The following is a 22596-nucleotide window of genomic DNA, read 5'->3' as shown; positions in this document are numbered from 1 at the left end:
TCCACACTGATCCTTTAAAGGGCATCCCACCCGTCCCCATATCCCTGCATTTCCCTTGGCTAATCCACCTAACATACACATCTCTGCACACTATGAGGCAAACCCATCACCCAGACAGGCACCCAAGGTTGGAATCGAATAGCGTTCCTGATACTGAGAACCAGCAGTGCTAACCACTGAGTCACCATGCCGCCCATTATGGTGGTTAATGATGAGGAAGAAGGTCCCAGGTGCAGGTTGGTTGATGGGCAGCTCAGTGGCAAACATACCGCAGATGTCTCTTTGATGTATCATATCTTTCCACGTTTGATCCCTTACCCCAACTGTTTAGTTTAAAACCCTTTGTACTTCCTCAGTTATAGAGATTGAGTTCAAAATAAATATTTTAAACCTATATCAGCATGAAAACTAAGCCTCTGTAGTGAACTGTCAAACAAGGCTTGGGGTTTCGGAGTGGGACCATTTGGCGCAGCCATTTTGGCGCGAGTGATTTGGCGCGGCCTGTTTGGCGCAGCCTATTTTGCCGCAGACCCATTTAGGCACAGAATTATTTTGACGCAGATACACGGTAGTCATCAACGAAAATCAACATAAAAGTAGAATTATTAAATGGGTCAGTACGAGGCTCAAAGTTTTACAATTTTCATCAATGACTTATATAAAGCAAGGGAAGGCACGGTAGCTAATCCGAGATGTCCCTTTGCATAAGTCAAAAAAAGTTAACAGGCTAGTACAACACATAATGAAGAAGGTTGATTAAGTGTTTTCCTCCATCACTGGCGGAAAAAAGCATGTTATTCCATCACAAAATAAACTAGCATCCACTTTCAGTGGCTAATAGGAAAGGCAAATCTCTGGCCACGCGGGTGTTTTCCTATCTTCCTGGTGGTGGAATTTGAATAAAGATTCGTGCACTTTGTGTCTAGAAAAAAAAAGGAAGGCATATCGAATGTTGGCTTTTTGCAAAGGGAATACAAAGAGAAGTAAGGACATCTTGCTTGGAGTGGCTGCAGATGGAGAAGCAGCACGCATGCTCAGTGTGCATGTGCGGGAGGAGAGCGGGCGCGCATGCTCAGTGTGCATGTGCGGGAGGGGAGCGGGCGCGCATACTGAGTGTGAATGAGCACGAGGAGAGCGGGCGCGCGTGCTCAGTGTGAATGTGCGGGAAGGAGAGCGGGCGCGGATGCTCAGACGGCAGTGGGGGTTGCGCAGGCGCAGTGCCGGCGGAGTGTGTGTTTTTTTTCACCTTCTCCCGGGGACGGTCTGCGGCTCGAGCTCAAAGTTGAGAACATGGCGGCGGAGGAGCGACGGACCGGCTCCGGGTTCCGAGGGAGGCTGGTGGCGGTCGCTGCCGGCTCTGGGAGTTTCCTGACGTGGGGCGTCATGTTGGTGCTGTGTGTGTCGGTGTGCGGGTGGCCCGGAGCCCAGGGCAAGGAATGTGAGAAGCGGTGTGTCCACGGGAACTGCAGCGCAGCGGGCGGTCAGTGCGTGTGTCAAGCCGGCTGGGTCGGGGAGCTGTGTCAGCACTGCGGCGGCAGGTTCAAGTGAGTCTAGGGCTGGAGGGCCTCAGGGACCGCGGTTTACCCACATCACCTCTAACCGAAAATCACATCGCCCCCTGACCTATAACCCCTCATTTAGCCCCCGACCTGTCAATCCCCCCCGACCTGCCCCCTGACCTGTCACCCCCCCGACCTGTCATCCCCCCCGACCTGTCACCCCCCCCGACCCCTGACCTGTCACCCCCCCGACCCCTGACCTGTCACCCCCCCGACCCCTGACCTGTCACCCCCCCGACCCCTGACCTGTCACCCCCCCGAACTGTCACCCTCCCCAACCTCACCTAACCTGTAACCCGAGTCTACATTAGAGTGTTGCTGGAAAAGCACTGGTCAGGCATCAACCGAGGAGCAGGAAAATCAACGTTTCGGTCAAAAGCCCTTCATCAGGAATTTGCCCGAATAATTGATTTTCTTGCTACTCGGATGCTGCCTGACCGGCTGTGCTTTTCCAGCACCACTCTAATCTAGACTCTGGTTTCCAACATCTGCAGTCCTTGTCTGCAGACCTGACCTGTAACCCCCCCAACCTGCCCCCTGACCTGTAACCCCCCGACCTGTAACACCCCTAACTCGCCCCCTGACCTGTAACCCCCCAACCCGCTCCCTGACCTGTCACCCCCCCAACCTGCCCCCTGACCTGTAACCCCCCCCACTGACCTGTAACCCGCCCCCTGACCTGTAACTCCCCCACCCGCCCCCTAGACCTGTATCCCCCCCCGACCTGTTTCCCCCCGACCTGTAAACCCCCCCACCCCCCCGACCTGTAAAAAACCCCCCACGCACCCCCCCGACCTGTAAAAACCCCCCACCCGTCCCCGACCTGTAACCCCACCCGACCTATAACCCCACCCGACCTATAACCTCCCCTGACTTGTAACCCCCCTTTGTCCTGCCCCCTGACCTGTAACCCCCCCTTGACCAGCCCCTGATCTGTAACCCCCTGACCTGTAGCCCCATCACCCCCCCTGACCTGTAGCCCCATCACCCCCCCTGACCTGTAGCCCCATCACCCCCCCTGACCTGTAGCCCCATCAACCCCTGATCTATAACCCCAGGATACCGTGTCCTATAATCCCTGAACCTTATCACCTGTAACCCCACCAACCCCTGACCTGCATCCCCCTGTCAAACCCCCTGACCTGCACTCTCCTCTCACCAAAACACCCCCTCACCATGTTTCCCTCTGCCCTAAACCACCCCTACCACCATTAGCCTCTGACCAAAGCATCCCATCACCATCATCACCCCTTCCTCTCAATCCCCATCACCATCTCTTGTCCCATAACCTCATCACCATCGTCCCTCACCTGCCCTAAAACCCCCTCACCCCCACCTGTCCTAAAACCCCTCATCCCCATATTCCCTTGCCCTATAACGTACCTCACCACCAGTCTCTGCCCCAAACATCCCCCAACCTCAATGCTGCTCTCAACCTCCCCTCAATCTTTGCCTCTGCCCTCAATGCTCTCAACCTTTGTCCCTGCTGTTAATGCCCTCGCAAACCTTGCCCCTGCCTTCCACCCCTCATCCTGACCTGAACACCGAACAACACCACCATTCACCAATGTGAACATTCTCCCCCCCCCCCCCCCCCCCCCCCCCCCCCCCCGCCAGCACAGGCCCCTCAACACTCTTCCCCAAAGTCAACTTACCCACACCTTCTCTCACCATGTCATTTCCCTGCCCACACTTGCTGTAAGGCAACCCCTTCTCAATCCCCACAATCCCACACCTTTTTCTCAGCCACCAGCCCCTCTCTTCTCCTTCCACTTTGGCTCTCCATGTTTTATTTGTTTCTGGCCATGTCAGTCCCTGTCCCCCCTTCCGTAAGTGTCCCTGTGCATCCTCAGTGTTACTTTTGATTGCCATTTGTTCGTTACCTGTCGTGAAATTTCAATGTTTTTAGAGGGGGTGTTTTGATGAGAGTACAGGTCAGGGGGTGACGGGGGATGGAGGTCCTGTACATGTACAGGATTAGGCATTTTGACCCCAGTCTGCTTCAGGACATATGAACAGAAGTAGGCCGTTCAGAACATCAAGTCTGCTCCATTATTTGTTGAAATTATGGTTGATATGATAATTCCCATCTACACTTTGTTAGCTTTTCTCCGTAATCTTTGATTCCGGTACCGATGTTGAAAACTGTATTCCTCAATCTTGAATGTACTTCCTGAGGAGAAAGTGAGGTCTGCAGATGCTGGAGATCAGAGCTGAAAATGTGTTGCTGGAAAAGCGCAGCAGGTCAGGCAGCATCCAGGGAACAGGAGAATCGACGTTTCGGGCATAAGCCCTTCTTCTTGAAGAAGGGCTTATGCCCGAAACGTCGATTCTCCTGTTCCCTGGATGCTGCCTGACCTGCTGCGCTTTTCCAGCAACACATTTTCAGCAATGTACTTCCTGAGACAGCCTATTTTTTAAAAAAATATTTATTCCTTTTGAAATAAAGGCCACTATTCTATTTGCTTTCCCTATTACCTGCTGAGCCTATATGCTAGCTTTTTGTGATTTACCCACAAGGACTCCCAACCCTCTGTGCTGTAGTTTTCAGTTATCTTTCGACTTTTAAATAATAATCAGCTCATGAATTCTTTCCGCAAGAGTGCGTAACCTCACATTTCCCATGTTATATTCCCAAGTTGTTGTCCACTAACTTGGCTTGTCTTTGCAGACTTTTTGCCATCTTCATCACTTGCCTTCCAACCTGTTTGCCATCTGCAAAGTTGGTTATCGTATATTCACTTTCGTAGTCCAAGTCATTAATATACATTTTGAATAATTGTAGTCCTAAATAATTGAGTGCTACTGATTCCTGTGGCACTCCACTAGTTACAGATTGTCATCCTGAAAATACTCCCTATCAAACTGTCACGTCCAATATTCTGTGGGGTTTGGGGTAATCTACCGCTTGAGTGAATATACTTGCTGTTATGCTTCAATAACATCCATTCTCAGATTTCACATTATTAGTTGATTTCTCAGAGGAGATTTCTGACTTTGACCCCCTCCCCCCTTCACAAACCCACGAAGAGGAGCAAGAATAGGCCATGATTCTGTTTGAGCCTAATCTACCATCATGGCTAACTCATCTGCCTAGACCAGTTAGCTATTCACCTTCTTTATCAAGGATCTGACAACTTCCTTAAAGAATATTCAGACTGCTCCCACTCTGTTTTGAGGTTCAGAGTTCCAATGACTCATGCTCTTTTAGAAGAGGGGAAAAATTCTCGTCTATCTTGAATAAGTAATTTTTTTTTTAAATAGTGGTGTTCATTCTAGATTCTCCCAATAAAGGAATTGTTCTTTCTATTATCCACCCTGTCAAGATAGTTCATGATCTTAAATAATTTAATCAAATCATTCTTAATTTTTGAAACTCCAATAGATACAAGCCTAGCTTATCCAACTTCCTCACTATTAATGACACTACCAATTTTCACGTCATCTGCAAACTTACTAATTATACCTTCTGTGTTCACATACAAATCATTAATGTACAAACCAGCAAGGGTCCCAGCACTGAACCCTATGATACAGCTGGTCACAGCTGATCACAAAAATAACCCTGTACACCACCCTTCGCCTTCTATTTGTAAGTCCGTGTTGGATCTGGTTTGTCAACTTGCCTTGCATCCCATGGGCTCTTACTTTTTTGGACCAGCCTTCCATAGACCTTACTGAGGTCCATGTAAATCACATCAACTGCACTATTCTCATTATATTTAGTCATCTTTTCAAAACACTCAATTCAATTAATCAGACAGGATCTCTCTCTCTCTGATAAATCTGTGGTTACTCTCCTGATCAATGCATGCTTTCCAAGTATTGATTAATCCTGTCCTTCAGAATTTTTTCCAATAATTTCAGATTATTAGGTAGAGCTTAGAAATATATCCAATAATTCCATTGACGTCAGACCAATACTGGAGTGCATTAGTCACCAGGCTTATCCTTGCTGTCCTTCTTGTGCAAAGGAATCACATTTGCTATTCTCCAGTCATCTGGCATTTCACTTGTGACCAACAAGTATTAAATATATCCACTTGAGTCCGAGGAATTGTCTCCCTTGCCTCTCATAGCAGCCATGCCCATTAAAACACCTAATAGTGCCTCTTTAATAAAGTTAATGTGTTCTTGACATCACCATCCCAACTGAAATCCCCAGCTATGTCTTTTGCCTTTCTAAATAGAGGTGAAAAGTATTCTTTTCAGACATCACCCATGTCCACTGGCTCCACACACAGATTGTCCCTTTGGTCTCTGAAGGTCTAATTTTTCCCCTCTTACTCTTGTATATTAATATTAATGAGCCTTGGAGTTTTCCTTGATCCTATCTGACAAAGATATTCATGGTCCCTCTTTTGCCCTCTTAATTTCCATTATAACCACCCTCCTACACCCAACTTTTGAATGGCTGCACCTGATTCATGCTTCTGTTCTTTATCAAACTCTTGGTATCCTAGCCATCCTGGGTTTCCTGGACTTGTTGCCCTTGTCATTAAGAGGAACACACTGGCTCTGAATTCTGTCTTTGCTTTTAAAAGACTCCCACTTTCCAAATGTATTCTTAACTGCAAGTAACTGCTTCCAATCTATTTATCAGATCTGGTTTAATAATATTGAAATTGGCCTTACCCCAATTTAGCCACTTAACTTCTGCACTATCCTTATCCCTTTCCATAGGTCACTATCCTGAAAATGCTCGTCCGCTGAAACTTCAACTACTTGACAAAGGTTCACTCCCTCAGATTAGGTCTAGCACTGTCCTATCTCCAGTAGAACTATCTATTTACTAACTGTCTGGCATTAAAAGCACTCATACCCACTTCAAAAGTTCCATCCTGTCTCATCCTTTTACACTAAGATGATCAAACTTAGCAAAGTTGAATTTTCTCTTACAACTGTAACTCTATTTTTCTCATATCTTTCTGTGATTTGCCTACATTTCTGCTGCCCTATCTCCCTCTGACTGTTGGAAGGTATGTAGTTTAATCCCAGAAAGGTAATCGCCCCTTTTTTATTTCAAAGCTCTACCCAGATGGCCTCATTTGAAGAGGACTTCTAAGACGTCTTCTCTCATTTTCTGCAGTGATGGTTTCTTCTGTCAAAAATGTAATGCCTCCAAATATTACTCCTCCTCCTAAATCCCCCCCATCCCCAAATCATGCTTGAAAATTTTATACCTTAGAATGTTGTGTTGCCAATCTTGTGCTTCCTTCAACTGTGTCTGTGATGCCAGTGATATAAATGTCATTGTACCATTTGCCCATTAAATTAATTTATCTTTTCACAAGATTTTTAGGATGTATTTGTGGATCGCCAGTGGCTCACTACACTTTTTGAATTTTTAATGCCTCAGTTTTTTGTTTTTTTCCCGGTAGATGTGATCTATATGGACTTTAGTAAGGCGTTTGACAAGGTTCCCCAAGGGAGACTGATTAGCATGATGGCGCAGTGGTTAGCACTGCTACCTCACAGCGCCAGAGACCTGGGTTCAATTCCAGCCTCAGGCAAATGTCTGTGTGAAGTTTGCACATTCTCCCCGTCTGCATGGGTTTCTTCAAGCTGCTCCGGTTTCCTCCCACAGTCCAAAAATGTGCAGGTTAGGTGAATTGGCCATGCTAAATTGCCAGTAGTATTAGGTGAAGGAGTAAATGTAGGGAATGGGTCTGTGGGTTGCTCTTCGGAGGGTCGATGTGAACTTGTTGGGCCAAAGGGCCTGTTTCCACACAGTAAGTAATCTAATCTAAACCAGCCATTTGGATACAGAACTGGCTCAAAGGTAGAAGACAGAGGGTGGTGGTGGAGGGTTGTTTTTCAGACTGGAGGCCTGTGACCAAGGATTGGTGCTGGGTCCTCTACTTTTTGTCATTTACATAAATGATTTGGATGTTAGCATTAGAGGTACAGTTAGTAAGTTTGCAGATGACACCAAAATTGGAGGTGTAGTGCACAACGAAGAGGGATACCTCAGATTATAACAGGATCTTGACCAGATGGGCCAATGGGCTGAGAAGTGGCAGATGGAGTTTAATTTAGATAAATGCGAGGTGCTGCATTTTGGGAAAGCAAATCTTAGCAGGTCTTATACACCTTAATGGTAAGGTCCTAGGGAGTGTTGCTGAACAAAGAGACCTTGGAGTGCAGGTTCATTGCTCCTCGAAAGTAGAGTTGCACGTAAATAGGATAGTGAAGAAGGCATTTGATATACTTTTGTTCATTGGTCAGAGTATTGAGTACCGGAGTTGGGAGGTCATGTTGCGGCTATATAGGACATTGGTTAGGCCACTGTTGGAATATTGAGTGCAATTCTGGTCTCCTTCCTATCAGAAAGATGTTGTGAAACTTGAAAGGGTTCAGAAAAGATTTACAAGGATGTTGACAGAGTTGGAGGAGCTGAGCTACAGGGAGAGGCTGAAGAGGCTGGGGCTGTTTTCCCTGGAGCGTCGGAGGCTGAGGGGTGACCTTATAGAGGTTTACAAAATTATGAGAGGTATGGATAAGATAAATAGACAAAGTCTTTTCCCTGGGGTCAGGAGTCCAGAACTAGAGGGCATAGGTTTAGGGTGAGAGGGGAAAGATATAAAAGAGACCTGAGGGACAACATTTTCACACAGAGAGTGGTATGTGTATGGAATGAGCTACCAGAGGATGTGGTGGAGGCTGGTACAATTGCAACATTTAAGAGGCATTTGGATGGGTATATGAATAGGAAGGGTTTGGAGGGATATGGGCCAGGTGCTGGCAGGTGGGACTAGATTGGGTTGGGATATCTGGTCGGCATGGACGGGTTGGACCGAAGGATCTGTTTCAGTGCTGTACATCTCTATGACTCTATAACTCATCTCATTTTGTACTTTTGATTTTGGTGTTGGTGAAATTGGAGATTTAAGTAGTTTAGAACAGTTTTTTCTAAAAGATTTTAATTGGTAAAATCATCAGAATTGGGACTTGTGAGGGTATCATCATTTGGTTTATCTGCAGATTTGTTCAGAACAGTTAAAATAATTGAAGAGAAGTTGGGGCAATTGAAGAGTGTGACTTTTTTGCTTGAAACACAATATCTAATGGCTGACTTCTGTTCCCAGTTTGTGTATATGTTTATAGTAACATCACCATGTTTGTCATTATGCCTGCAGAACATGAATAAGTCGTCTTGAACAATTGTTAAAATGTAACTGACCTCTTGAATATTGCTGAGCCCTGCTGGGATATTCAAATTTGAGGACCTAGCTCCAACAAAGCTTTCTGCTCAGTTTAAGCAATCTCCTGAGCTTGTTACAATGTTGCTGTGGTACCATTAAAATGAAATGATGCTCTGAACAATTCTGGGGTTTTCTGCATCTAAATTATGCAAAGCGGCATTTAGCACACGCAAGCACAGAAAATAAAAGCAGGAGTAGGCCCTTTGAGCCCCTTTCAACATTCAATATCAGAATACTCAGTGGATTCCATAAAGGGATATGGAGCTCTTGCAGACAAATTAATTTCAGATGCAAACTAGGCAAGATCTAATTGAATGGCAGAATAGGCTCAAGGAGATGAATGGACTACAACTAGCCATTTGGCTCATCGAATCCGTACCAGCCCTCCGAAGAGCTTCCTGCCCAGGCCTCTACCCTGTCTCTGTAACCCTGCATTTCCCATGGCTAATTTATCAAGCCTGCACAACCCTGGACGCTGGGCAATTTAGCATGGTTAATATACCTAACCTGCACGTCTTTGGAATATGGGAGGAAACTGGAGCACCCAGAGGAAACCCATGCAGAAACAGCGAGAATGTGTAAACTCCACGTAGACAGTCGTCTGAGGCGAGAAGTGAACGTGAGCATGGCTGGAATATGAGCATGTCCTCCAACTCTTTGCCCTGTTCACATTTTCTCCCATGTTCTTTGAAGTTTTTAGTCTGAAGAACAATGTCTACACCTTGAAAATCTTTACTGATTTGGCCTGAGCAATTTCCTATGGCAGAGTACAAATTTCTAAACAACTTGTGCTATAACCTTCAGTCACGTGGTGAAAGATAAAACTGGAGCCAATCTTTAACCACATTTCTAAACATTTATTTAGAGAGATCCATTCCAAACATGTACCTCCTAAGCTGATTACTGTTTCACATTATTTATTGGTAAGCAAGTGATTCTCTACTTAATGGCCAGCACCTGGATACAATTAAATATAATTAACAGATTGGGAGCACATTTGAACTGCTGATTACAATGCTTACTTATTTTGGCTGGTTCACTTATGGGGCTTTGTGGCAGCGTGCTTCCTTTTGTAAAATCTGGATTAAGTTCCAGTATCCACAAAGTTGTATCCAAACAGATTTATTAAAACTAATTATTTATATGTACTTCTGTAATAATGAGATTAATGATGTTTTATTTTAGAAAATTCCTTGGTTATGTAGCACAACATGGCTCAAGTAGGGCTAGTTGTAGTCCATTCATCCCCTTGAGTCTATTCTGCCATTCAATTAGATTGTATCTGAAATTAATTTGTCTGCAAGAGTTCCATATCCCTTTATAACTCGACCAACACATTTTAAAATTTGTTCTCTGAAGGTCGAGTTGCTCCATTGTCTACATACTTCTGGAATGGAGAAATCCAGTTTATTTGTACATTATTACAAATATCAGTTATTATGGCATTTGCTGGTGTAGTGAAATTTCATGTGTACTTAAAAGCAAAAAATACATATATTCTATTTTCTGTGGTCTATAACTATTTGTTTGCTTGAGAATGTAAAGTAGCTCAGTGGTTAGCACTGCTGCCTTTCAATGTCAGAGAGCCGGGATTAATTCCATCCTTGAGAGACTGTCTGTGTGGGAGTTTGTACATTGTCCCTGTGTCTGCGTGGATTTCCTCTGTTTGCTTTGGTTTCATAGAACATAGAACAATACAGCACAGAACAGGCCCTTCGGCCCACGATGTTGTGCCGAACATTTGTCCTAGCTTAAGTACCTATCCATGTACCTATCCAATTGCCGCTTAAAGGTCACCAATGATTCTGACTCTGCCACTCCCACAGGCAGTGCATTCCATGCCTCCACCACTCTCTGGGTAAAGAACCTACCCCTGACATCCCCCCCTATACGTTCCACCCTTCACCTTAAATTTATGTCCCCTTTTAACACTCTGTTGTACCCGGGGAAAAAGTCTCTGACTGTCTACTCTATCTATTCCCCTGATCATCTTATAAACCTCTATCAAGTCACCCCTCATCTTTCGCCTTTCCAAAGAGAAAAGGCCGAGCACTCTCAACCTATCCTCGTACGACCTATTCTCCATTCCAGGCAACATCCTGGTAAATCTCCTCTGCACCCTCTCCAAAGCTTCCACATCTTTCCTAAAATGAGGCGACCAGAACTGCACACAGTACTCCAAATGTAGCCTTACCAAGGTCCTGTACAGCTGCAACATCACCTCACGACTCTTGAATTCAATCCCTCTGCTAATGAATGCTAATATACCTTAAGCTCTATCCACCTGAGTGGCAACTTTCAAAGAGCTATGAACATAGACCCCAAGATCCCTCTGCTCCTCCACCTTACTAAGAACCCTACTGTTAACCCTGTATTCCGCATTCTTATTTGTCCTTCCAAAATGGACAACCTCACACTTGGCAGGGTTGAACTCCATCTGCCACTCCTCAGCCCAGCTCTGCATCATATCTAAGTCTCTTTGCAGCCGACAACAGCCCTCCTCACTATCCACAAATCCACCAATCTTCGTTTCGTCTGCAAATTTACTGACCCACCCTTCGACTCCCTCTTCCAAGTCATTAATAAAAATTACAAACAGCAGAGGACCCAGAACTGATCCCTGCAGAACTCCACTTTTAACTGGACTCCAGGCTGAATATTTACCATCTACCACCACTCTGACTTTGACCGGTTAGCCAGTTCTCTATCCAACTGGCCAAATGTCCCACTATCCCATGCCTCCTGACTTTCCGCATAAGCGGAGGGGGCAGGATGTTCCATTGAATAGGGGATCTGGAGTGCAGGATTTGTTACTTTTCCTTCATTAAACTGTTTTGAAAGAAGGTATGATGTGATTTTTCAAGAACTGAAAAAGATCCTCCCAGGCATTAATGTTAATGTTGCCACCATTCAGGGAGAAGTTCACAGTGTCTTTGAAGTGCTTTAGTTCCACAGTCCAAAGATGTGAAGGTTAGGTGGATTGGCCATGCTAACTTGCCTATTGTTTCCAGAGATGTGTACGTTAGGTGGATTCGCCATGGGGAATGCAGGGTTATGGGGATAGGTTAGGGGCATCGCTGAGTGGGATGTCCTTTACAGGATCAGTGCTGACTCAATGGGTTGAATGGCCTGCTTCTGTACTTAGGGGATTCTATGGTTCTGTGTTTGTAATAAATTAATATTTTTAACTTTGACAGCAGCTAGTTACTGCACCTGTCATGTTACATAAATTGGTTGGCTGTCACTCATCGACAATGCCATCTGCTCAGGGTGCAGGTTTCTGTTGTAGGTCTTCATTTGACTGAAAATGCTGATTGTCAACAAATGGATCTTGGAGGGGGTAGAATGTTCCATTGAATAGGGGATCTGGAGTGCAGGATTTGTTGCTTTTCCTTCATTAAACTGTTTTGAAAGAAGGTATGATGTGATTTTTCAACAACTGAAAAAGCTCCTCCCAGGCATTAATGTTAATGTTGCCACCATTCAGGGAGAAGTTCACAGTGTCTTTGAAGTGCTTTAGTTGCCCTTCTGGGGAATCCTCCGAAGAATTGATAAAACAGGAGCTGGCAGAGGTGATTGTTTTTGGCTGTCTGGGAACAGTGTCTGACCATCAAAGTTCATTTTGCCTGAATGGTGTGGAGCTAGCTTCAGCAAAATCTTTGGACTTGCTTGAGAGTTCTCCTATTGAATCTAATATGTGCAGTGGGGACATTGCTGATGGAATTTGTCCAGTACTGCTTTGTATTGCTGATTCACAGTCCAGGTGTCACTGTGGAACAGGAATGTGATGGCAACATCTGCGCTGTGCACTTGGAACTATTATTGACTTGCAGAGGTTTTGTCAAACACTTTGTGCTTTAGAAGTTTAAGCTGTTGTAGCTCATATTCCAGGGTGTATCAATAAATGTACTTGGGAAGTTTAATATTTGGCTGGTCAGGTTTCTTGGAAATTCATATCTTTTGGAGAACACTTCTCAGATCCTCATGATGAACTGATTCATGTACTTTGGTCAGTTCGGTGAATTCAGTGATGAATTCCAGGTGGTGTTCTTGACATTTTCATCTGATTTGCAGACAGCAGAGGTCAAGTTTAGTGGTTTCTATGCAAGTTCCACTGTCTCTCTGGGAATATATTCTTAGTCTCTCTGCTACATGCTACAGGCAAATGCCATTATAGTTTCTACAGCATTATTTATTTCCTTTCATAAAGCTGGTTGCAATCCGAGTTGAAATGAAGGAGATTTACTTTTCACTTTAACTCTGTAGGATTGATGTGAACAAAATTTTTGAATACCTCAGCTGGAATCCATTGGGACTGTGCACTTTGTCATCCATTTGGTTGCTTGTTACATTTCTACTAATGGTGAGCTGTTCATGGATTTTACCACAGGATACTTGGAGAAAGCATGGAGGCTATTGGCTGCCAGTGAGCGCTGATGATTTGAGAAATTATATTATGATATCAATATAGAATTCTTGAAAATCCTATCAATGTATTTATATTAAAATAAAATGTTATTTCTATCAGTGAGCAGCTGAGTGAAAGACTTGCTTGTTTTCTTCAAATGTTATGTTTGATAGTGGCATGACACTTACTGAGTCAAGCAGCTGCTGTTTTTTCTATTTGAGAAGGATGTGAAAATGTGAGGAGATGCAACCTGTCCAGTTTGACTTAGCTGCTTAATCATGTAATTTTGACACCAAGTGTCCACTTTGACCAGCATTCTGATTTTGTTACAATACTTGCACATATTTATCTTATTGTATACTTCCAACCACATTGAGATGCCAGTTGCTTCTGGAGTGAAAAGTGCTACTGAACAGTTGTGTATTCAGGGCTCGTTAGTGATTATAAAATGTCAATAAGGAGGTTTGATTAGCTGAGAGTAGTTGGAATAGACATACATGATAATGGCTAAGTTTCACTTCGCCATTTGTCACCTTTTTATAAGAAGATGCGAAGTTTAAATAGGCACACAGTTCACTCTGAAGGTTTCAAATAATTTAGTAGTCGAAATTATGTGGACCAATATTAGTGTGCACCAATATTACTTGTGGCTGTTGATATGTATAGCTCAGTGCCAGTTTCAAACTTAACAAATGCACTATTGTTCGGAATTGATTTGCTAAATTATTTTCTAGTGCTCTGTTGAAGTTTTATATGATAGTTCACATTCTCTGAAGTTTATACTTCTTGCCTTTGAATTTTGGTTTATTTAACTCTCCTATTTTCTGCGAGATCCGGAAATGTAAATGTGTGAAATAGTTTGATGGTTTTTTCCTCCAAGAGGAGAGGGGAAGCATGAGGAATGTGAATGGGGTCCCCGTTGAAATGCTTAGGAAAGCCCATTGATTGCTTTTGCAGCCTCGTAGCCTTGACTCTTATTTGTTGTGAGGATTGAGGCTGCTTTATTCATTTGTGAAATGGTTACCATGATTTCTACAAAAATGTGCTGCGGCGATGGGAGCAAGACAATAGCTTTGTGTTTGATCCTGGGAATGTTAGGGTCATGCACAATTTATTTTAAGCCATAAATCTACAGAATTTATTGTTTAATTCATTATTAAAGTGTGAGCTGATTTTAATGCTTGAAGGCTGTGTTGATTTTCCTAATCAGTTTGCAAATAATTACACTTTACCAAATATTCCATTAATATTTGATAACAGCTTGAAAGACTGAAGTGCAACCTTGAATATATTTTAAAAGTAATGATGCAGCAGAAAAAAATTGATCTTTTTCTTTGAATTTGCAGATATTGGGAAAGGCAAGTCGAAAGACACAATTTTATTGTTTTTCTTAAAAGTGCCAAAGCTATGACAAGAATGCCAAGAGACTAAATGAGAACTTTTCGCTTGGATTCTTGTGTCATCAGCACTGGCAGCAAGATAAACATTTGATATCTATTCTTAGTTGACTACGAAGCTGGCAGTGAGTTGCTGCCTTGAACGCTGAATCTGTATGGTGTGACTACACTTAATGCTTTTCAACAAAGATTTCCAAGATCTTGATCCAGTTACAATGGAAATTCCAAGTTGGGATGGTGCTTTTAGGTTTTGTTGTCCATGTCGTTTGAGGTGGTAGTAATTTTGTGGGTCGCAGGATGTCAAGGGAGTTGATGAATTACTGCACTGCAGCTTTTGGATTTGCCATCAGTGTTGGTTTGAGGGGGAGTGAGTGAGTGTTGTCGGTGGTGTATGGGCTGGGTTACATATTCTTAATTACCTTACTCTGAGACTATAACACACCTCTGGAGCGGGTGGGGCTTGAAACTTGGTCTCCTGGCTCAGAGGTAGGGACACTATTATTGCACCAAAAGAGTCCCCTAATGTGGGCTGCTTTCATTGTGAATGTTGAGTCTCTTGGATGTTGGAGTTATACCTATCCACACAAGTGGAGAGCATTCAGTGTATTCCTTACTAGTGCCTTGAAGATTGCAGACGTATGTTGTGAAGGTGCCACAGAATTCCCAGGCACCAACTTGTTCTTTCAGCCGCAATTTGTCTGGCTGATTCATTTCCGTTCCTAGCCATTAGTAACATCAAGGGTGAAGAATTCAGGGATGAGTGTTGACATCAAAGAGGATTTATTAGAATTTCTCTCTTGTTGGTATAGTCATTGCCTGTTACTTTTGTGGCATGATTTTTAGATGTAATTTATCAGCTCAATATTGTCCAGTTCCTGAATGGGGGCATGGATTGTTTCAATATCTGAAGAGATGTGAATGTAAAGCATCCCCACCCAAGGAACTGCTGCAGCAATGTCCTCAGACTGAGGTAACTGGCGTCCAAAAACTGCAAACATCTTTCTTTATGCTAGATACAACTTCTGACCTGTAGAGACTTTTATACCCGATTCCCATTGTCTTCAACTTTGCGAGGGCTCCTTGATATTCCACCATTAAATGTTATCTTAATATTGAGAGCAGTCACTCTTGCCTTTCTGCTGAAGCTGCACTCTTGTCCATGTTTGAATCAAGGCTATAGTCAAGTCCAGAGCTGAATCTAAATTAAGCATTAGCATCAAATGCTATTTGTTAAGTGTCTATGACATATTCCATTATTTTGCTCATAATTGAAATGACTGGGTAGTAATTTGCCAGTTTGGAATTGTTCTGCTCATTTTAGTTTGACATATGAGGCGATTTTCCATGGTCAGATTCCATCGTTGTATATGAAGTATTGAAATCTAAGGAGTGTCTGTGAAATTGATATACAGATTGATTATAGCAATAAATGTAGTAAAATGCCAGAATCAGAATTAATTCAAAATCTAGCTATTTTAAGAGGGGACAATAGCAGCACAATGTTTAATGTTTCCATGAAGTTACCTTTCAATATAGGTATCTGATGGAACCTTATTTAAATGATGAAAGACTATATTCTATGCTGTACATTGCTTTCTTGAGTAGTCATGTTCAGGAATTCTGTTGGAGTGATGCCATAATTTGTCTTTGGATAGTTTTTCTTTGAATTATAGCTGATAATGTTATTTTAAGATGTATACTAATTTGTGTTATGAGTCATGCATACTAGAGGGTGTGACTTAAGTGCATTAAGCAAGAGCATTTGGCCTGCCTTTATACCAGAGTTGAGAATGTGTTGCTGGAAAAGCACAGCAGGTCAGGTAGCATCCGAGGAACAGGAGAATATTTTTTGAAGTCGGTGTGGAATATGTTTCTGAAATTGATGAACTGTTCAACCTCCTCGTGGGAGCACAAGGTCATCAATGTAGCGGGGGAAGAGGTGGCGAGTGGTGCCGGTGTAACTCTGAAATTTGTTTTTGAGGTCGGGGTGCTGTGCTTTTCTAGCAACACACTCTCAACTCTGATCTCCAGCATCTGCACACCTCACTTTCTTCCTGCCTTTGTACCATCCTATTGAAATGCTGGGATTCATTTATAATCAAAAAACAAACCTTTGGTCCACTACTGTCTCCAGTCAGTGTTTTACACTGTCTCTTGTTGAGAACTTCACTTGAATCTGCTGATGGGATAGCATGTTGGATGAGCATGTGAAGGGTTATGCCTCAGTCAAAGCAATACTCTTACAGAATACTACTGGAGGGCCATTCTGAGATTATCCATTGATCTTTGTATCCAGAATAACTCCAATGATGCTGACTCACAAAGTTTTCCTCACCCCCTCAACTATTACAATCAATTCTGAATAGCTGATTACGGCAAAGGCAATGGGTACGGACAACATTCCAACAGCGTACTGAAGACTTGTGCTCCAGAGCAAACCACCCCTCCACCAAGCCACCCCAGTACAGCGACAATACCTAGCAGTGTGGAAAATTGCCGTTATGTTCTATCCACAAAAACAAGACAAATTGGACCTGGTGATTACCAACGGACTCTACTCTTAGCAGCAAAGTGGTGATTTGTGTTGACAGTACTATCAAGTTGCACATGCTCAGCAATAACCTCCCTAATGCTTGGTTTAGGTTCAATTGGGGTCACTCAACTGACCGCGTTACAACCTTGGTTCAGGTGTGGATGAAAGAGCAGAACTTCAGAGGGAAGGTGAGGATAACTGCCCTTGATGTGGAAAATTTGACAGGGTATGACATGAAAGGACCATAACAATTAAATCAGTGAAAATTGGTGGTTGGAGTATAGCCACCTTAAAGAAAGATGGTTGTATTTATTGGAGGGTATTCACCTCAGACTCAGGCTGTCATTGGAGTTCTTTCGGGTAGATATTTTCTAATTAATCTGTTCAGAGGTGCTATTACATACCTCTAGTGCAAGTCGGATTTGAACCTTGGCTTTCTGGTACAGAAGTTGGGATGCTACTGCTGCACCACCAGTGCCCTGCAAGTTCCTTGGTATATTTTCATATCCATCTGTTAAGAGATGTTATCGCACAATTCTGGAGCAGATGGGATTTGAACCCATGCCTCTTGGTTCAGAGGTAGGGACACTTCCACTGCACCACAAGAGCCTGAGAGGTCTTCAGGGTAGTATCCCAGGCTCAGTGATCTTCAGCTGCTTCATCAATGACATTTGCACAAAATTCAGCATCATTTGTGTCTCCTCTGAAACTGTAACAGTCCATGTCCATGTGCAACAAAACCTGGGCTATAATCCAAGTTGGGGCTGTGAAGTGACAAGTAACACGAGAACACTTGCAAGATCCCCTCCAAACCTCTCATCATCCTGACTCAGAACTATATCCGTTCCTTCACTGCCACTGGGTTTAAAATCCTGGAACTCCCTTTCTGACAGCACTGTGGGTATTTCTACTCCACAAGGACTGCATCAATTCAAGAAGGCAGTTCTCATCCGTTTTACAAGGGCCATTCAGGATGGGCAAAAAATACTGGCCTAGTCAAAAACAGTAGCATCCCATGAATGAACATATTAAAGTAAAATCAGATAATGGCTTGGCCTCGCCCTTACCAAACAAAGAACTCGATAAATCAATTTAAAACTGTCAAGATTGTACTGTACACAGTATTCTAAATGCAGCCGAACCAATGTTGTGTACAATTTTAACATGACCTGCCAGCTCTTTTACTCAATACCCCATCCGATGAAGGCAAGCATACCGTACGCCTTCTTGACCACTTTATCCAGCTGTGCAGCAACCTTCAGGGTACAATGTATCCTGCACTCCCAGATCTCTCTGCTCATCAACTTTTCCCAAGGCTGTTCCATTCACTCTAAAATTTGTTCTAGAATTAGACTTGCCTAAATGCATCACCTCACATTTGCCTCGATTGAACTCCATCTGCCACTTCTCTGCCTAACTCTCCAGTCTATCTATATTCTCCTGTATTTCTTGACAGTCCCTATGCTTTCTGTTACTCCACCAATCTTAGTGTCATCTGCAAACTTGCTGGTCATATCAACAGTGCCCTCTTCCAGATCATTTCTGTATATTACAAACAACAGTGGCCCCACCACTGATGCCTGTGGAACACCACCTTTTTCCATTTCAAGAAACTCCCTTCAATTACTACTACTACTCAGTCTCCTGTTGCTCAACCAGTTCTTTTTGCACCTAGCTAGAACACCCTGCACACTATGTGACTTCACTTTCTCAATTAGTTTACTATAGGGAACCTTATCAAATGCCTTACTAAAGTCCATGTATATGCAATCAACAACCCTTCCTTCACCATAGAACTCTATTAAGTTGGTAAGGCATGATCTCCACTGTACAAAACCATGTTGCTTATTATTTTCTAAATATAAATGGATTCTATCCCTCAGTACCTTCTCCAGCAACTTTGCCATCAAAGATGTGAGGCTCACTGGTCAGTAGTGAACCGGAATATCCCTGCTACCCTACTTGTACAGGGGGACAACCCTCCAGTCCTCTGGCACCTTACCTGTGTTTAAACTTGCCACAAAGATATCTGTCAGGCCCCCAGCTATTTCCTCTCGTACCTCCTTCAGCAACTTGGGATAGATCCCATCCGGTCCTGGGGATTTATTCACCTTAATAACCTTGAGCCAACACATCTTCCCTACTTATGTCAACGTGATCCAGACTAATCAAACTTCTATCTCTCATCTCAACATTCACCATGTCCCTGTCCTCAGTGAACATTGATGCAAAGTAATCATTCAGAATCTCACCCATTCTCGCAGTTCGACACACAGCCTTCCTTCATTATCCTTTAGTGGACCAATCCTTTCTCCAGTTACCCACTTGCTTCTTATATAAGAATAAAATGCTTTGGGAATCTACTTAATTCTGCTCACTAAAGCTATTTCATGACCTCCTTTAGCCTGCTTGATTCCTCGTTTAAGACTGGTCCTACTCTTCCGGTATTCCTTCAGGGCCCATTTTGTTTGCTTCCCTTTTCCTCTTGTCTAGTCGTACGATTTCTCCTGTCATCCACAGTTCATGAATTTTGCCTTTCCTATGCTTTGCCTTCAACAGAACATGCCCACCTGCACTACCTTTACCTATCTTTGAAAACTTCCCACATATCAAATGTGGACTTCCCTTCAAATAGCTGTGTCCAATCCACATTTCCCAGCTTCTGCCTAATTTTGATATAATTGGCCTTGGTCCAGTTTAGTACTCTTCCATTAGGACCACTCACATCTTTGTCTGTGAGTATTCTAAAACTTAAAGAATTCTGGTCACTGTTCCCAGAGATATTCCCCAGCGCAACTTCTACCACCTGGCTTGGCTAATTCCCCAACACCAGGTCCAATATGGCCCCACCCCTCATCGGACTATTGACATACTGCTCTAGAAAACTCTCCTGGATGCTTCTTATAAATTCTATCCCAAAAAGACCTCTGACGCTAAGTGTATCCCAGTCAATGTTGAGAAAATTAAAATCTCCCATCACCACGTTCCATAATCTGTTTACCTATTTGTTCTTCTACCTCATGCTCCACCTCAGAAAATTTGTGTCATTTTGAATTCAAGTAGATTATCCCTTCCTCAAGGGAAGTTCCATGAACCGAGTTTTAAAACTTGTTTTCATAGTTATCACTTTAAGCCCCGGTATCATCTGGGAAATCTGCAGTATTCCCTTTCTGAGGTAACTATATCATTCCTGGAGTTCAAAATGTAAGACAAAACATCATACTCATATGGGGTCTGACCAAAGTACTCCACAGTTGAATCACTCATTCAGTTTTAAATCCAAATAATATCAATGCTCCTCTTCCTATTGCCTTTTTGATAGAAAAGCAGAATACTAAAGGTGCTGCAAAGCTGAAAGAAAAACACAACATGTGCTGGAAATAACACATTCCTACCATCTGAGAGAGAGATAATTATTATTTCAGGTCTGTGACATTTTGAATCTAATTTGAAGACGGTTCACAGAACTGAAATGTTCATTGTTTTTCTCTCTCTACAAATGCTGCCAGACATGAGTAGTTCCAGCATTTTCTGTCTTTATTTGCTTTTTTTGATTGATTGCTATTTTTAGCCACTTGAATTGACTTTTCTGATATCTGTTCAAGGACATCACAATCTCTTTGTTTCCTGTCTCTGACCATCAGACATTTGATTTGTTTCTCAGCTTTATAATTTTTCAGGCCTCAGGTATAAGACCTCTGAAAAGGCACAAGATGCCTCTTGTATCATTATGATCTTGAAGTTAAGATCAGTTTTCTGACCGCTATAAAGAGCGGTAGACATAGGACCAGAAATAGGCCAATCACATCTATGAATCTGCTCCGCCATTGAATGAGACCATGGCTGATCTGATAATCATCAACTGCTCTTTCCCCATAACCCTTGATTTCCTTATGCTTTATCTGTCTATCTTAGCCTTGAATGTACAGAATGATCCTGCCTCAACAGTAAAGAATTCCACAATTCCATCCTCTGAAAGTAGGAATTCGTCCTCCATCTCATCAAATGTGTGGCACCTTGTATTTTGACATTTATGCCCTCTGGTCTGAGATTCTCCCAAACAGGGAAACTAACTTTCAGCATCTACACTGTCAAATCTCCCAAGAATCTTGCATGTTTCAATAAAATCTCTCTCATTCTTGTAAATTTCAGTGAGTACATGGAACATAAGAACTAGGAGCAGGCATAGGCAGTCCAGCCCTTTGAGCCTCCATGACCATTCAATACGATCGTGATCGATCTCATCTGTCTTTACTTTCTTGCCCGCTTCCCTTAACCTTTCAAACTGTTACTAATTAAAAATTTGTCTATCTCCTCAAATTTACTTAATGTCCACACATCCACATGTCTACAGCATGCTGGGATAATGCATTATACAGATACACAACCCTTTGTGAAGAGTAATTTCTCATCTGGTTTAAATCTGCTAACCCTTATCCTGAAACCATGACTCTTGTTCGAGACCCACAAGAGAATACATCTTTTCTACATCTACTTTGTCAATTAGTATCATCTATACTTCAGTTAGATTTCTCATTTTTCTAAACTCCAGAGAGTATAGGCCAAAATTGCTTAATCTCTCTTCACAAGACAAACCCTTCACCTCTAGTGAATATTCTCTGAACTGCCTTAAATGAAACTCCATCCCCTTTGAAGTAAAGAGACTAAAACCGGATGCAGTTCTCCCAAGTTCAGTCTCGCTTTAGCTGCAAAAAAAACCTTATTGCTTTTATACTATGTTCCCTTAGCAACAAATGCCAAAATTCCATTTGCTTTCCTTACTACCTGCTGTACCTGCACACTACTTTTCTGCGATTCTTGTACAAAGACATCCATTTAGATAATTTGCCTTTGTCTTCTTCCGACAAATAACGTATAACATCTCTCATATCTACGTTAAACTGTCTGTCAAATTGCTGGCCGTTCACCTAACCTATCCATGCCTATTTGTAAATTTAAGTTTTTATTGAAATTTAGTATCCCACCTATTTTAGTGTCAGCAAGTTTGGTTGTTATTTCTGCATCCAAGCCGTTATTATAGATTATGCATAGTTGGGCCTCGAGAACCAAACCCTGTGGCACCTCACTAGTTGTATCTTGTCAACCAGAAAAAGACCCATTTCTCCCAGCTTTTTGCGTTTTATTGGTACAGGCCTAACCTTCTCAATCTCTCCTTACAAGCCTGTCACTGCACTCAATTCAGCCTAATAAACCTTCTCTGGACTTCAGTGTTAGTACATCTTTCGTTACATAGGAGGCCCAAACTATTCATTGCTCCAGCAATGCCTTGCATAACTTCAACAAAACTTTCATACCTTTATGTTTCATTCCCTTTGAAGAAGGCCAACATTATGCAACAAAACCAGAAATTGTTGGAAAAACTCCGGTCTGGCAGGAGTTTTGGAGAGAAAGCAGAGTTGCATTTCTGGGTCCAGTGACCCTCCCTCAGAACTGATGGTTAGGAAAAGTTGGTAATGTGCCACAGAAGCGATGG

The 22596-nt window shown here is 43.0% G+C and overlaps 1 protein-coding gene across 2 annotated transcripts in view; it reads left to right on the top strand.

Annotated features, from left to right (window-relative positions):
- Window positions 1–1220: 1220 nt before the first annotated feature.
- The window catches only part of atrn (attractin), a 412972-nt gene continuing 391596 nt past the window's right edge, over window positions 1221–22596 (top strand). For both annotated transcript variants that reach the window (XM_087991640.1, XM_087991645.1), the window contains exon 1: window positions 1221–1544. In XM_087991640.1, the coding sequence (XP_087847766.1) occupies window positions 1291–1544 (254 nt within the window). In that variant the 5' untranslated portion in view covers window positions 1221–1290. The remainder of the gene's footprint in view (window positions 1545–22596) is intronic.

The sequence above is a fragment of the Chiloscyllium plagiosum genome, unplaced genomic scaffold (assembly GCF_037043375.1).
Source record: "Chiloscyllium plagiosum isolate Xiang-an unplaced genomic scaffold, Cpla_swu_hap1 HiC_scaffold_1, whole genome shotgun sequence".
NCBI lineage: Eukaryota > Metazoa > Chordata > Chondrichthyes > Orectolobiformes > Hemiscylliidae > Chiloscyllium > Chiloscyllium plagiosum.
The sequence above is the reverse complement of the archived record's forward strand: the minus strand, read 5'-3'. Positions and strand labels throughout refer to the sequence as shown.